A 16,091-nucleotide genomic window follows, 5' to 3' on the forward strand; every position below is an offset into this window, starting at 1 on the left:
AATGTCTTTCTCACGATCGATCTGAAGCACAGACCTCCAGCCCATTAGGGAATTACTAATAGGAATGGCATGGACAATGACGAATTTAAGGTGTCGATTACATCAAAGCCCAATTGTCCAAAAAGCATTGCACATTAATCTAATACTTAAATAATGACTAGAAGGTAAACAAGAGAAAATATTCAACAACATCTCATTTTTTAAGTTTGATTATCCTCATATATGCTGGCAGCAATAAATGTCACTTTGAATGATGGATTTTGGTCCTTTGCAGGTTGCTAGCTTAGTCGCACGCCAAAATACAAACACACGCATGCACACTCTCAACACAAACAAAGACAGGCCATCTGGATGAGTTTAAATGTCTGGCTTTTCTGTTTAGTCACAGATGCCTTGATTTTGAATAGCTGGGGAGCAGCTTTACAAGAACACAAACAAACATAGTGAAATGTTTAAAACAGGCAGCGTTGCTTGAGTCAGGCATTAATGTTTTCTTGTATATTTCATGGACTTTTCAGGTGGCTGCATCAAGAAACAAGTGTGTGAAAGGATGAGTAGACAGAAGTCTTCATCTGCCACACCAGTATCTGACCAAAACACCATCTCTGACTTCTACATACATTAACACAAGCAAGAAAAGGCACAACTAAGCCTTTTTTGTTAAGTTTACAGCAAAGTTCTGCCCTTATTATCAGTTGCACCAATGGGGGTGGGGGGTGGGGTGGGGTGGGGGTGTTCAGAGCAGAGCTGTGGGAAGTATGCTTTTGAAGAAGCCCCGTACACCAGCTGTGTTGTTTCAGGTCCTGACAGCAGCAGTAACACCTGATGAGTTATGTCAGATGCTACACGAAAAGAGTACCATCAGCACGCTGTTCCTACCTTTACATCTTAAAGATAGAAGCATATGTTTTCCCGCAAGCACAAACACTCGTTATGCAACAAAGAGCTCTCTGCATCAAATCATGACCTCTGAACTTCCTACGCTGTTGGGAAAACTCAGCTCACCCAACTCGATGTGCCCAGGGACACATTATATATATTAAAGCATATAAATGGTATTGATATGATTATTCAAGATGCATTTTTCATGACTGATGGAGTGACATTGTGTGTAGATACAGATTCCCCTAAATGTAAGCTTCAGTAGAGCTTTCATTGATACCTGTAGGTTGAAACATTCAAAGGTTATAGAACTTTTTTCCATACGTTCCCTAATGTGTCCAAGCTGGATAGGTTTGGATAAAACAAAGGTCCCTCTAAAAAGCGCCTGGGCATACCCACACAAAAACTGGTGTAAAAAGCGTATTCTTACAGATATCCTTTTGAAATTTGAAATGTGAGTAGTCAACAAGTTACACTATTGGGACATATGTGTTTCTGTCCCCAACTACCTACTGCATAGGCACCTTTATTTTTACAATAACATTTTGGCGAAAACAAAAACAGTTATTTTTTCTGAGTTCTAAGATATATAACTTTTTATCAGTGATACATACAGTGGTTCTGAGTATTATGGGTGAAACTAGAGAGTATTACCTTTACAAAGAGACCAAACATTGCATTTATACTGCAGAGGGTTCAATAACAGCAATAATTTTAATTTGGAGAGGTCACATCACAAGCTATTTAGCCAAAATGACCTTGCTTGATTTTTAATTTTTCAATTTTCATTCAACAGCAAAAATTCAACATCCACCATTCAACAACTGACCTGTTGTTGAATGTTGTTGTTGATGTTTACAAACAACTGAGCTGACCTGTTGGCTATAGCCAAAGTAATTGTCACTCATTTGAGTCAAGTGGCTTTTAGCCAGTCAAATGACGCTTTTGTGATCATGTGAGATCAGTGAGGCATTGACTCGAGTGATTGCGTTTGCTTGGATCACAAGGAGTTCTACTCATTTGTTGTTGAATGTTTGCTGTTAAAATTCTGCTGATAAGATTTAACATAGAAATTCTGTTGTTTAACTTTAGAAGACAAAAAACTGCTGTTTAATGTTTACATACTTATTTTTCCTGGTGTATTTTACATTTAAATTTTCAAATACAAAATTTCACAGAATACAATTTTAATTTCATAAATTCAGTATCTAAAAATAGTCAAATTCAGGTGGGACTGTATTTCTTCCTTTAGGTTTCATAAGGAAATAAAAATAAAACATGGTCAAAAGCTCCAAAAAGTGGATGTTGCATGATATAGGACCTTTAATGACAGCAACGTCAGTTCACAGTGTCGTAGTTCACGCTGTTTCTACAAGTATATCTTTAGACGTATTATGTCAAATTTGTAGTCATTTGATGCTCTTGTGGGTGCAGATTTCCGGAGACGTTTAGCATCCATTCCAGGTGTTTGCTTAGTTTCAGTTTAAATTGATTGTACTTTAGTAATAAAGTATATATACTCAGGTACTTAGGTTAACATCAAAAATACCTGCAATGTTTGAGATGGACTGGTGATCTGTCTAAGGTCATAACAGGAGAAAACTGTAACCTCTAAAGTATTTTTCTTTTGCTTCCCAGGTAAAACTGGATGAACGTGTTGTCCACACAGACCGAGGTCTCCTGATTCGCTACCTTCAACCTTCCGATGTCGGTTTATATGTCTGTGTAGCACAGGAGCACTCACACTTCACCTACACTCTCCTCCATCTCAAGCTACAGCTTATCACACATGGACAATTGGACAAAAAACCCAAAGTTAAAGAGGACGCAGTTGTGGAGTCACGCAACGCAGCAGAGACACATCAGCGCTACAAACACTACCTAACAGCAATGCGCTCTCCCTTCCACTCTCTTGAAGAGTACTGTGATTCACTGTGGCTGGATAAGAGGTCATCAAGGGTGAGGGGGAGAGGTTTGGGCATCAGCAAGTGGAAACACATGCAGGAAATGAAAAAGAGCAGAAACAGGAGACATCACAGAGACAGAGGGGAAGGTGGAGGAAGAAAGGGCCAGACGAGGGTGGTGAGGACAGCAGAGTGAGATGGGCATTTATCACGTTAAGTGATGAGACACAAAACTGTAAAGCTACATTTTGCATGTCTTGTTTCATTGCAAGGGCAGCAATTTCATTTATTTCAAAAACACTCAAGCAGGTGAATGTAGAGTTTGTATTTTTGGTTAGAAAACATTTCTTTAGTTAGAAAATCAGTTAAAATATTCTGTTCTAATTATTTGGGAACATTCCAAAGAGCTTCTGCTTTGAATGACTTTGAAATATTGACGAAGAAAGAAAAATGTACCAAAAGGAAAAAAAAAAAAACATTACATTTTGCAGCGCCTGACCTTTCTGAATGGATTTGTTTGATCCAGATTACTAAAGTTATCAGTGATAGCTTGATAATATTGTGGTTGAATTTGTGAAACTGGAAACAATAAAAACATCACGCATTGCTCATAGTGAAGTCTTTGCAATAATGTCAAATGATTGTAAATATTTATGTACAGGAGATACAGCATGCTTATTTTGGCACATTACCAAATATTATGTCTAGAGATAAAGTATGTGTTTTTAAAACATATTGTTGTGTTTTTGTACAATTTCTCTTCACTCTAATTTTGATTAATGTTGTCACATATCAGCATTTATGGAAGTTATTTAAATAAAACTTGTAACAGAACTTGTGTCATAGAAAAAAGTTTTGTTTACTGTGGTGCATCTAATGCTCCAGTTTCTACAGGACTTGCATGATTTCATCCTCAGAACAAATCTTGCAAATAAAAAACTAAATAGCTGATTGAATTTAGGGGCAGAACAATAAAGTTTTAAATAAAAGAATGCTGCGAAGGCATCATTGTCAGAGGAGTGAGGATAAACATTTTCTAAGCAAACGTCCCAGATCTATTTTTATATTTTGACTTACATAACAATGCAAATCTTACAGAGTGCACTCATGTATAAATATAACAAAAACTGTGTGCAAAACAATGTTACAATCACAATAGCTTGAGTGATGTGAAACATTTACCTCTTGTGTTTAGTTTCGAGTATGATGGAAATGTGCCTCAACACCATCTCCAATGATTCCATCTCTCTGCAAGCAAATGTCATCCCTCTTCTTGTAACAAAGACAATAAATATTTTAGATTCTTCTTTCTTGTCTATTGTTTATTCATCAGTCAGATGTAGAGAGCAGCATGGCACCAGGAGCAGTTGGAAACATATCCTTAATGCGCATGATTAAAACAATAAATTTAGCAGAGGGGTGACATTGTGGCATCACCAAGTCATCTCCATGTCATGTTTTTGTTCTGCTCTGTAATTAAACCAGGTGATTTCAATCAGCACAGTGAATTAACCTGGTTCAGTTGCTGAGCAGAACAAAAGCATGACATGGCGATAACTTGATGATGCCACAATGTCACACCCCTGAAATTTATTACTAAAGATGCTAAACCGAACAGCTTTCTCAGTTCTCAGTCATCCATAGTTTGGCAGTAGGTTTATAGTTGAAAGGGAAACCACTTTAATATGTTTTGTTTCATATTTGATGAAGCGAGACCTTGATCAATGCAAGCTAATTGTCTCTGCTTGGTGGAGATGGTTCTGACCATCAAATCTGGAATCAAGTCTAGCAGAAGATGGTTTATAAAAAAGGTGTTGAGCTGCAAGAAAAGTTTAGCATATGACTGAAACGATGTTGTGATTGTGAAAATACCAACAGGTGTAGTTAACGTCCCATAGTTGTCACACACACTGGTGAGTGATGGAAATTGTCCTTAGCATTTGACCCATCTCCTTGGGGAGCGGTGAGCTGCTGACACTGCCGTGCTCAGGAACTATTTGGTGGTTTTAAGTAGTTCCAGAGATGGAACTCATCCCATTCCCGATCCCCATTGAAGAAAAAAGGGGCATGAAGTGTGTGTAAATGTGTATGTGTGTGTGTGTGTGTGTGTTTACTGGTTTATGTTACACATCATGGACCCAAGACACATTTTTTTACCTGTAAAGTGAGGACATTTTGCAGAGTCCTCACTTGCTATGTTCTTGAGCTGCACTGGTTGGTTTAAAAGTACTGTGTGAGCTACGTTTTAGTTCATGTCAGGATTAGAGTAAGACTGGTAATGCTTTGGGTACATAGGAGTCCCTAAAATGAAGGAAAGTGAGAGAAAGTCCTTTCAATTACCAGTAAAACAAGAATGTGTGTGCGTGCGTGCAGTGTTGGGAATTAAAAAAAAATGAACTAGTTCAAAATTCAGTTTGTACATTTTCAAAGGAACTAGTTGTGTTCAAAGTTCATAATTCATTTTTCAAACTAAGTTCACAATTCCAAAAACAAACTATTTCATTGTTTTTTTCACACAAACACACACACACACACACACACACAAACACACACACATATATATATATATATATATATAGGAAAAAGGAAAGGAAAAGACAAGACACTTTGTCAGTGTGCCCCAGAGCAGCTTTGGCTACATCGTGGTTCATTCCCACCAGCGTGTGAATGTGTGTGTGAATGAGTGAATGGCTGATTGTGTTGTGAAGTGCCTTGAGGGGTTCGAAGACTCTATAATGCGCTATATCAGATGCAGGCCATTTACCATAAACAACAGTAGTTTGTATGTATAAACATACACAGCATTAATGATAGGGGGTTGTGAATCAACATTTTGTAAAAAAAATAAGCTAATTCATGAATAGTAAAAATTTACTGGTGTGACTCTGTGACTAGGGACAGCAGTATCTCAGTAGGTAGAGTGGGTTGTCCAGTAATTGGAAGGTTGCATGTTTGATTGCAGCTCTGACCAGAGAATGCTGCTTTTGTGTCCTTGGGCAAGACACCTAACCCACCTTTCCTGCTGAGGGTGGTCGGATGGACCAATGGTGCCAGTGTTCGGCAGGCCTCTCCTCTGTCAGTGTGCCCCAGAGCAGCTGTGGCTTCATCGTAGCTTATCCCCACCAGCGTGTGAATGTGTATGTGAATGGGTAGATTACTGATAGTGTTGTGAAGCACCTTGGGGGGTTGTAGAACCCTAATAAGGTGCTATACAAATACAGGCCATTTACTATTTAATGTTTCAGATGTGATACTTACCCAAGTTCATTACAATTACTTTCATACTCGCAACTTCCAACTTTCCGTGTATGGAAATAATGAACTGGAACACCGCCTGTAGTCAGAAAATGTTTTTACATAATCCATTTTGAGGTTCAATACAGCAGCTTCCTGTAATAACAATAGTAGCTGTGGTCAAAACATGCTTATTATAGAAGATAAACCTGTGAGGGTGCATCTAACATTGATATTATGTGCAGTTGTGTGTTTTCCGAGGTAAATGGAACACACCATGACTATCGTCTTCCAGAGCATCTAAATTAAAAAGTAGACACCGGACCGACCGCTTCTACCTATGCTTATACAGTTTATGATTAACAGGGTATTTTGACTAGGGCTCTAGCTCCATGGGGATCTGGAGCTCATGCACGACAAGACAGCGTTGTTCATAAACCCATTCACATACACTAGAACAAACCGGCTCACTTGAACGTTCAGCGGGCAAAATACTAGCGAGTTCAGTTCAACTTTCACAAAAAATAAATAAATAAACGAACAAGTTCACGAACTATCGTTCAGACACAACACTGTGTGCATGCATGTGTCTGTGTCCTCTCAAAAACAAATGTGCCTGAGGCTGTGGGAAATAACTTTTGCCCATTTGCTCAATTCAGTTATCACACAAATTCATTTGATCTATTTATTATTTTGTTTGTTTGTTCAAAAACACCAAACATCCAAAAGCCATTCAAAATTGTCTTTATTGTGATGGTTCGCATTCATTTAGCAGACAAAGCAGTGGGACCTCATGCCAATCGGATAAAATGACAAACCTCATGTGCAGAGAGGAAACTTCTAAAACGGTCCGATTTCAACCCAACAGGGGGGTTTAAAGGTCTATTGTGAGATGATGTGCTTCTTCATAAAGAGTTCCTTTTGTCTGGTTGTTTGTGAAGCTTTCACTCAGCTGAGATTGAACTTGACCTTTACGTATTGATGGGAAGGAGCCAATGAGCAACAATGACTTGCTGTGATGGGCAGGCAGACAGAAACAGCAGGGGCGAGACAATGAAGCAGAACTCTAAGGAAAAGATTTGAGCTTCTTGAACAAAAGTGTGATTTTGATGTGATTGTTATAATGGGCAAATGAGCTTTCTAAAGACCCCACAGCAGCACGCTGAAATTAACTCAGATCCAGAGACCCAAGGGCAGTTCTTTATTTGCTCCTTGAACCAATTATCTAACATTTGATTAGATGAGTTTCTCAGCTGAGAAAGACGAGAAACTTTGTGTAGTTTAGAAGACTTTGCTGTGTTTGTGCTGGATCTTACCCTGCCGACTGAATTTCAACTGGTCAAAGGGTAATTGCTCTTCTCATACATATATTTTTCTTTCTAGGCCTGAACTACCGCACAATTCTCCACACAATTATTTTTGTCTTAGTTCTGCAGACAAAAATTGCAAAAATTGCAGCCATGTTATCTTATGAATTTTTTTGTTTTATTGGGTCCAATCAGGTTTTTCTGAACAACAATCTCTATATCAAACACTACGCCAGTAAGAAAAGAGGATCAAGATGTCAAGGCAGATATCTCTTTCTACATTTATATCATGGGTATTTACAGATGTGCAGATGTATGTTTGTCAGGCGTTGACAGTGAACTTCTGGTCCAGAGTGTAGACGTCCCAGTTGGAGTGGTTGGGTTGGGCAGTGTTGTTAGCTGCCTGGGGGTTTTAGGAAGGCAGAAGGTATGTGTGAAACAGTTGTTCCTAGAGTAATGACTACCTGTAGATCCTTCTGCCTAATTTATGGACATAAGTGATCTCTCATCACTCCAGGATTTGTGGCAGGATGTAGAGAAGACTCTCCACAACTCACCACATAATGGATGTTTTCATTTCAGCTGCTGTGTGAATCTAGATAAATGAGATGTCTCCTTGGTCTGTTTTTTCCCCTGCTTCTGTGAATTTCCATACTGAATGTAGACATTTTTGTGTATTCTGTGGGCATCGCTGTTTGACTGGATGAAGAGAGGTACTTTTGGTCCTCCAAAGCCTCGGCAGAAGTTTGTTGATCAGATCCATGTGCGTTTCAGTGAAAGGGTGAATCGTAAGTGCAACGCCGCTTGAGCTGCCTCCCCTCCCCACTATGCCTGCAGTTTGAGTCTCAGCAAGTAGGAATTAAAAGCTTTCATAACAAAAGAACACCATTTACACTTAACACTGTCCATTTTCATCCTATAACAAAATCCTTTCTAAAGTGTGACAGCAATGTAAAGAATTTGCCAGAATTCTGACTCTAATGAAATAGCCAGCACAATTTCTTGAAGCTGCTTGACAAAGTGTAACCAAGAAAGACTCCATGAAGCCAATCTGTTTTATGGGAGAAGCTCCAGGATGTATGGGCTGAACACTCATCAGATTACCTTACAATGTCCAAGAATGTTTACCTTAGTTATGATTTGACTTGAAATCATTAATGACCTATTCAAACTGTCTTTTGACATTGTTGGGCATTAAGGTAATCATTAAGGTAAACATTAAAGTAATCATAACTTTAAACATGTTATTTGCCATATTTCGTATTGTGACCCCCCTCCCCCCCAAAAAAAAAAAAAAACAGAATTCATGCTTTCGTTCTTTTTTAAACACAGAAACAGTTTTGTTTACCTGTTTGTAGCTACGGTTTCGCCGACAGCTGCCGGCTTCTTCAGGCTGACGCTGATGGTGGCGCGTCACTTCCTTCTCCGTTTATCTGCGGGCAGCAGAGGAGGTTGTCGCCCTCTACTGCCCGCTCTCCCCTCTCCGACGATGCAGTCCCATGCGTGGTCCAGCGTGTAAACTCCGTCGTCCCTGTTCATGGTCCCACATCCACGTCTCCTTATCTCTATTGCTACGTAGACGACATACTGGAAATCATACCAAAAGGTCAAACAGAAACACTAACACAACACTTAAACAATATTGACGACACGGGCAACATAAAATTCACTTATGAGTTAGAAACAGAAGGCAGCATAGCATTTATGGACATGAAAATCACCAGGCAGACCGACGGGACCCTAAACATAAACACATACAGGAAACCAACACACACAGACCAATATCTATTATGGACATCAGAACACCCCACCATACACAAAATGTCAGTAATCAGAACATTATATCACCGAGCAAACATAATAACAGAAGAGAGAGACCGTAAACAAGAGGACAAACACATACAACACACTTTAAAGACCTGCAGATACCCGACATGGGCAATAAACAAAGGAAAACAACAAACAAAAACAGAAAGCAAAGAACAACCCAAAAAAAGAACCAGAAACCCAGAAAGACAAGAACCAAAACCAGTGATAACCCTACCATACATCAGAGGCATAACGGAAAAAATAAGAGCAACAATGAAAAAACACAACATAAACACACCAACAAAGCCATACACAACAGTTAGAAACAGATTAGTACACCCAAAAGACAAAATATCAGCTGGACAAAAATGTGGAGTCATCTACGAAATCCCATGCAAAATATGCAATAAAACATACATAGGAGAAACCGGACGCCAACTCAATACACGGACAATAGAACACAGAAAGGAGTGCGAGAAAGAGGCAAATCGTAAACACACAAGAGCAGCAAAAGAAGAAGCAGAAAGTACAATAAAAAAGTCAGCCGTAACAGATCATTGCTTAAGAGAAAACCATATAATGGACTGGGACAGCACACGGATCATAACCACCGAACAACAAAAATACAAAAGATGGATCAAGGAAGCAATAGAGATAAGGAGACGTGGATGTGGGACCATGAACAGGGACGACGGAGTTTACACGCTGGACCACGCATGGGACTGCATCGTCGGAGAGGGGAGAGCGGGCAGTAGAGGGCGACAACGTCCTCTGCTGCCCGCAGATAAACGGAGAAGGAAGTGACGCGCCACCATCAGCGTCAGCCTGAAGAAGCCGGCAGCTGTCGGCGAAACCGTAGCTACAAACAGGTAAACAAAACTGTTTCTGTGTTTAAAAAAGAACGAAAGCATGGATTTACAAAGACACAGCAAGAACACACCTAAGATAAAAACAGAATTGTTTCCAAGTTGTTCTAAACGTCTGAATGAAAAGTAAACATGGCTGTTGAGTTTTAAAACTACCTTTCTGAAAAAAATAACAACCTGATTTTAGGTGTTTATTGTGACATAGCTGACAACAATACCAAATGGAATACACTGGAATTTAATAAACTAAAAATAAATATGGAATTCAAAGCTGCAGGGCGATTTTGATCAAACCCTTTATTCAAAGTGCATTGCTGAATATTGTCAATACTCTCTTTCATAAAACTGAGCTGCCAGCATGCTGCAAAGCTAAAGTGGCATAAGGGAACCTTTAGTCATTCTGAAGTGGTCAGATTGTGAAGGTAATGTGTCCCTGTTGTAACGTGAGGAAATATGGGTTTTCTATCACAAAGGTGGTGTTGGACTCAGCTGTGTCAAAGCTGGGTCGCTGAGAACTTTCACCCACAGATTAAGACCTGAACGCCAGCGAGTCTGGGAGGAAACCATAACATCAGCCACCTGCAGTCTACCAGAAGATGTGTTTACATGAGTTGTACCCAGACCAAGTCAAAACATAAAGTTTAAACTTCTTTTTCTTGATTTTAATGTTAAAGTAACCATTATCATTTTGCTCATTATAAATGTGATTAATCAAATGAATGACTATTTAGCTTTGGGGTAATTATAATGGTTTAATGAATCCATTCTTAAATAATGTTGAGAATGTTTGTTGCTGACCTTCACACACACTCAAGCACAAACATTCACACACATCCACACACACCTGCTCACAGTAAACTCCAGACACATTTGATGACGCACGTTTGCTTTGAGAAGAGAAAGGTTTTTGGTAAGTTTTCAGTCTTATGAGGCAGTTCGTGTTGGACAACGAGAGAGAACAGACCTGAAAACCAAAGGGGGGGCAGAGCCTGTTGGCTCGTTCTTCCCCCCTTCTCTCACGCTGTTTCTGCCACGCCAGGCAGAATAGCTGAACCGCAACTTCTAACGCAGACTCATTACCGAGTCTTTTGATTTCTGAGTGAATTAACTTAAGAAAGCGCGTCGACAAAACGCTTTACCATCAACGTGTACCGAGGGGCAACTCTGGACCGGGTCGCAGCGCATCTTTGTCTTCTTTGCCAGCCAAGGTGACCTGGATGAAACATCCTAAGGTGACGTCCCGGGTCCAACAGAGGGTCCGATTTTCGGTGAGGCAAAACACGACAGATAGCGTTTTGATGCATCTTTTCCACTAAACCTAAGTTTATTCAAACCATCACTTCACTCAGACACCTGTTTCTTCCTGAAGCAACATCAGATGCACACATGAATTCATCTCATCTCATGTTCAATTCTCACTACACTTGGCACCCACACGCATCCATAATCACATCATATCACTCTCAATCTTCATTCACCTACAGAAGGTCTATTTGAGCATTAACAGCATATCAACTGTTAAAAGATTGTCCCACAAAGTTATCAATGTTGATTGTATTTCCTGTTTGTCAATTTCAAAATCATTAGTTTAATTTGAAGAATTAAAACTTTTAAACGTCAAACTGGTTTCCTCATTGAACTGAAACACAGACACTCAGATATTATCGGCAGTTTATGGATGAAAACAACCTTTGAGTCTTCTGAACAATATAAAATTTGGTTATTGATTTATTAAAATTAATATTCCGAATTAATACGTAGCATGGTTTCTCTTTCATAAAAGAGCATAAATCCATAACGCTACACTGTCGTGAGCTTTTCACAAAACATTACACAATGGCGTTATGAAGGAGGTGTGGCTTCAGTCTACTCACTTTAACGGACTTCCTTTTAGGTTGGAAGAAACTTGCTTTTTTTTGCGATTGGAGCCTACATAAAGTATTTTTATGAAGTTTTCCCTTTTCAGAAACTATGTATAGTTTTTCAGAAATCTGTCAAAGTTATTGTCTTATCATGTACCGTGATATAATGTAAGCAACACGTCTTTATTTATTTATTTTTTTGCTAAGCACGCCCACTGTGCCACAGAGCTTCGTGAAATGGGAAGCTGAGCGCCAACCAGAACCAACCAATGGCATTAGACTGCCACTTATGTGCTTGAAATTTAAGGATGTGCCTTGGCTGATGCAGACTTGGTGAACGTTTCATGGACAAGTAAGTCTCTAAAATATAAATATAAGAACACAACATGACATGAGAATAATACTTGGAAAACAACATATTTTAGCTCTGTTTGTCAGCTACAGAAGCGCATTACTAAACAAGAAATGTGAAGTCAACATCTTAAAAAAAAACGGAAGGAGAAACTATTTGTGTGATATGCTTGTCAGCTAGATGGTGCCATCGGATAAGAGAAATACTCCGGAAAGAGACTTTAGTTTATTTTTATATTTATTTTTTTAAAGCCACTCCTACAGGTGGTTGTCCCACAATCCCCTTAAAATGTCTGGTGATCTGAACTTCAGCTCCAACGGAGATCTCAGCACCGCTCCAGTTTACCTTCTCAGCTGGTTCTGTTTACAAAAGCAAAACTTACTGCCCGTGTTTACTTTCATTCGTTGCCGGTCGGGGCTCGGCAGACGTTCCACATGTGATCATGACACATGGGCCAAGGTGTCCATTTAATTCTCATGTCCAGAGCTGTAACAATATTACTACCAAGCTTGGTGGCATGCATGCCCCAAAATTCCTGGATGCACACAATGGCAGGAATAATGTGCTGATTTGCTGGCATGGCATCTTATGAGAGTGGTTAATGTTTAAAGGCTAGAACACCGTGCCCCTTGCCTTTATTTTAAAGCAGAGTTGGACCACCTTTCCCTCTTTCATAAAATGTAGGACCACCAGGACAGTAAAGTTTTCCGAAGGCGTCTTGCTGTGAATATACAGTTTTGGTCAAAGAAGCATGTGAGTTTAATTCTTTCATTTAAATAGATGGCTAACTGAGTCTCTTTTGACCCCTTACATCCGCTTTATTCATTCTCTTCTACGACATGAGAACAATTCCTATGCTAGTCACTCTAACATTTGGAAGCAATTATAAAACCCTTTGAAATAGCGGACTATTAAATAATATTTAATGATACACCTTGGAAATCTGTTCCTGGTATTTAGCATTTTTGGAAGTAGGTCTTGCTGTGAAGATTAGAGTAGATCAGTGGTTCCCAAATTGGGGGTTGGGATCTCCAGGGGAGTCCCCACAATGTTGTCATTGCTGAGGCTACAAGGTTAGCAAGTTTTTATTTCTAAAGATTACATTTTTAAAAACCTAATAGCACACCCTACCGTATGATCAGAACTCCATATAAAAGTTATAACTCTGCCCGTATAAAGTTTGTAAATGATCACATGTTGGACACGAGCAAGGAAAATCCTCAAAGAAACATTTTTGGGAACCACTGAAGTAGATGATGCATGCATTACATTAAAACAAGGTAAAGCAATCAATCATTTCTTTGAAAATCTACTCATTATTTGTTTGTTGACCTAATATGGTAAAGGCAAAACTGTGTCAGGCAAACTGACCTAAATTCTTTACTTCTAGAGCTTTTGTAGTAAAAACACAAATAGACACATAACTCTAGATGCAAAAACAATTCTTTGGTCTGAGTGAACCAAAGTGTTAGCCCATCTTGCAAATATATCAGCTAAGCTAACATGGTAAAAATGCAGCATTTCATTCAGTCAGAACACAAAATGTTGCCTCTGAAAATAATCCACCTAGCCAGTGAGTTGGACTCAATTAAACGAGGGGAATATCTGAATAGTTTTTACATTTCATTTCTTGGAGACAGGTTTAATGTAGTGCTACTGCCATAAAGAAAGAAGCAGCGGGTATTTTGTTCTCCCAGGAATCTTTAGTTCAGAGGAAGTCTGGTTTATAAAAACAGTGCAAGCTACAAGCTTCCCTGGTGAACTTTGAACTTTGCACAGTGGCCTCTTACCCTTCACTTTTAATCTCTTTCCTGTTTCTATAGTTAAACTGATGTTTTCCATGAGTCTATACCTCACAATCTGAAATGAATGGAGGCTGTCATTGTCCTTTCTTATGAGAAATCACACAAAGTGAAGTCATAGATAAGAATAGGGTTTGAATTGAATTGGGTGGGAAAATGTGTTGTTGTACATTATTAGCAAAATCCCTAGTGGCTGTCCTGAGTCTGCCCTGCTTTGTGGAAACCCAAACTCACAAGGGAGAGTGTTGTGCCACGGAGGTTAATGAGCTCAGTAAACATGGAAATCTTCCAGAGCACTGTGGTCCAGAGAGGCTTTTCAGCTATTTTTCATGCCTGGGTGTAAAGAAAGCACTCAGATTTCATGCTTGATTTTTCAGATCAGCACACGAATTTTCCCACATTGTTTTTCTGAACCACTTCTGCCAAACAGCCTGTGGCTTGGCTTCCAGGTTAGCATAACACATTTGGCTGCAGGTATCAGGATAAATGCCATGTTTAGACAGTGCAGCTCTTGTTTTATTTTATTTATATATTTTTTTCTGGTTATGTATTATCTTTCCATTTTATTAGCAAATTCTAATACTTACTGGGTTAGGGTTAGGTTACTGGGATAACATTAACCAATGAGTTTATCTTCAAAGTGTTAATAATTGATTTTACTGAAAATCATTTCAGTAGCCTTGCAGCACGGAGGTCCTGCGTTCACACCCTAGCCTGGGGTCTCTCTGCATGGAGTTTGCATGTTCTCCCTGTGCATGCGTGGGATCTCTCCGGGTACTCTGGCTTCCTCCCACAGTCCAAAAAACATGACTGTCATGTTGATTGGCCTCTCAAAAAGTTGTTCTTAGGTGTGAGTGTGCACATGCATAGTTGTTTGTCCTGTGTGTTTCTGTGTTGCCCTGCGATGGGCTGGCAACCTGTCCAGGGTGTACCCCGCATGTTTGCCCGAAGACGGCTGGAGATAGGCATCAGCCCCGCCGTGACCCTCCATGGATGAGCAGGTAAAGAAAATGAATGAATGGATCTAGTTTTAGGTAAAAAAAAAAAATAATAATATATTTACCTAATGAAATGTTCTCAGTCGTTTATAAAATTCATTATATATATAATTTTATAAATGATTGAGAACATTTCTTTAGGTAAATGTATAACATTTATGTTATGAAGCAATAAACTTATGAAAGTATTTTGTAACCAGTATTAAAAACCTGCAATAAAACAAGCCATTGAAACCAACAGGCTTGAGTGAAACCTTAAGACTTTGACTGTCTGTTGATGACAGATTTTCCTGTTGTTTCAGTTTTGAAACTCTAGCTGGGGACATTTTTGTAGAGTCACAGTGCGTTTCACGTGACAACACTAGCAGATCAGCGAGCTGAATTAACACGTCTGGATGTCCATGAGGCTCATTACATCAGGAATTATGGTGTGTCAGTGTGTCCGCTGTCTATGAGCAACGTGGGGATAGATCACATTCCTGACTTTTTGAGTTAGAGAATTCGAGTTTGCGTATCTGTGTGTGCGTGTCATGTTGCTGCTGGCATCTGCAGAGGGGCAAATGCAGAGTGCATATCCATGAAATGGATATGGCTTTCAGGAAAGTTTGATGCTACACCTCGTTGACCCATAACCTTTTAATCTGTTTTTTATCTTTACTTCATCTTTGTTTTGCTCTGTGGCCATCTGGACTCCTAATTTCATTAGAAAAATATTCACAAGGCACATTTAAGCTTTATAAACGGTTTATATGCTCTTAAAATCAACGTTCTGTTTCTTTCTTTCTTTTTTTTTTTGTTTATGATGAATAAATGGCTGCATCCTACTGGGGTTTACCTTGAATAAGTCACCAGTTCCTCATAATGCATTCTGCTTTCGGGAGTAATGTACAAAGTTTCAAACCATCCTGAAAACAAACAAAAAAGTTGAGAAAATGTTCATATCCTGCTCTGTCAGAAGTGGGGAACAATAAAACAACAAACCACATAGTAAAGGCATTAAAACTGCTCTAAAGTCCAGAAGGAAGAGTATTACTGTAGGTTGGCCAAAAGTTAAACTCAGGATCTTCAAGTTCAG

At 39.2% G+C, this 16,091-nt stretch overlaps 1 protein-coding gene across 2 annotated transcripts in view; it reads left to right on the forward strand.

Moving 5' to 3' along the window:
- Positions 1-3,618, forward strand: part of sema3d (sema domain, immunoglobulin domain (Ig), short basic domain, secreted, (semaphorin) 3D) — a 36,856-nt gene extending 33,238 nt beyond the window's left edge. For both annotated transcript variants that reach the window (XM_015964629.3, XM_015964630.3), the window contains exon 18: positions 2,521-3,618. In XM_015964629.3, coding sequence (XP_015820115.3) covers positions 2,521-2,982 — 462 coding nt within the window. In that variant the 3' untranslated portion in view covers positions 2,983-3,618. The remainder of the gene's footprint in view (positions 1-2,520) is intronic.
- The last annotated feature ends 12,473 nt before the right edge of the window (positions 3,619-16,091 follow it).

This window comes from Nothobranchius furzeri, chromosome 4 (assembly GCF_043380555.1).
Source record: "Nothobranchius furzeri strain GRZ-AD chromosome 4, NfurGRZ-RIMD1, whole genome shotgun sequence".
NCBI classification, from domain to species: domain Eukaryota; kingdom Metazoa; phylum Chordata; class Actinopteri; order Cyprinodontiformes; family Nothobranchiidae; genus Nothobranchius; species Nothobranchius furzeri.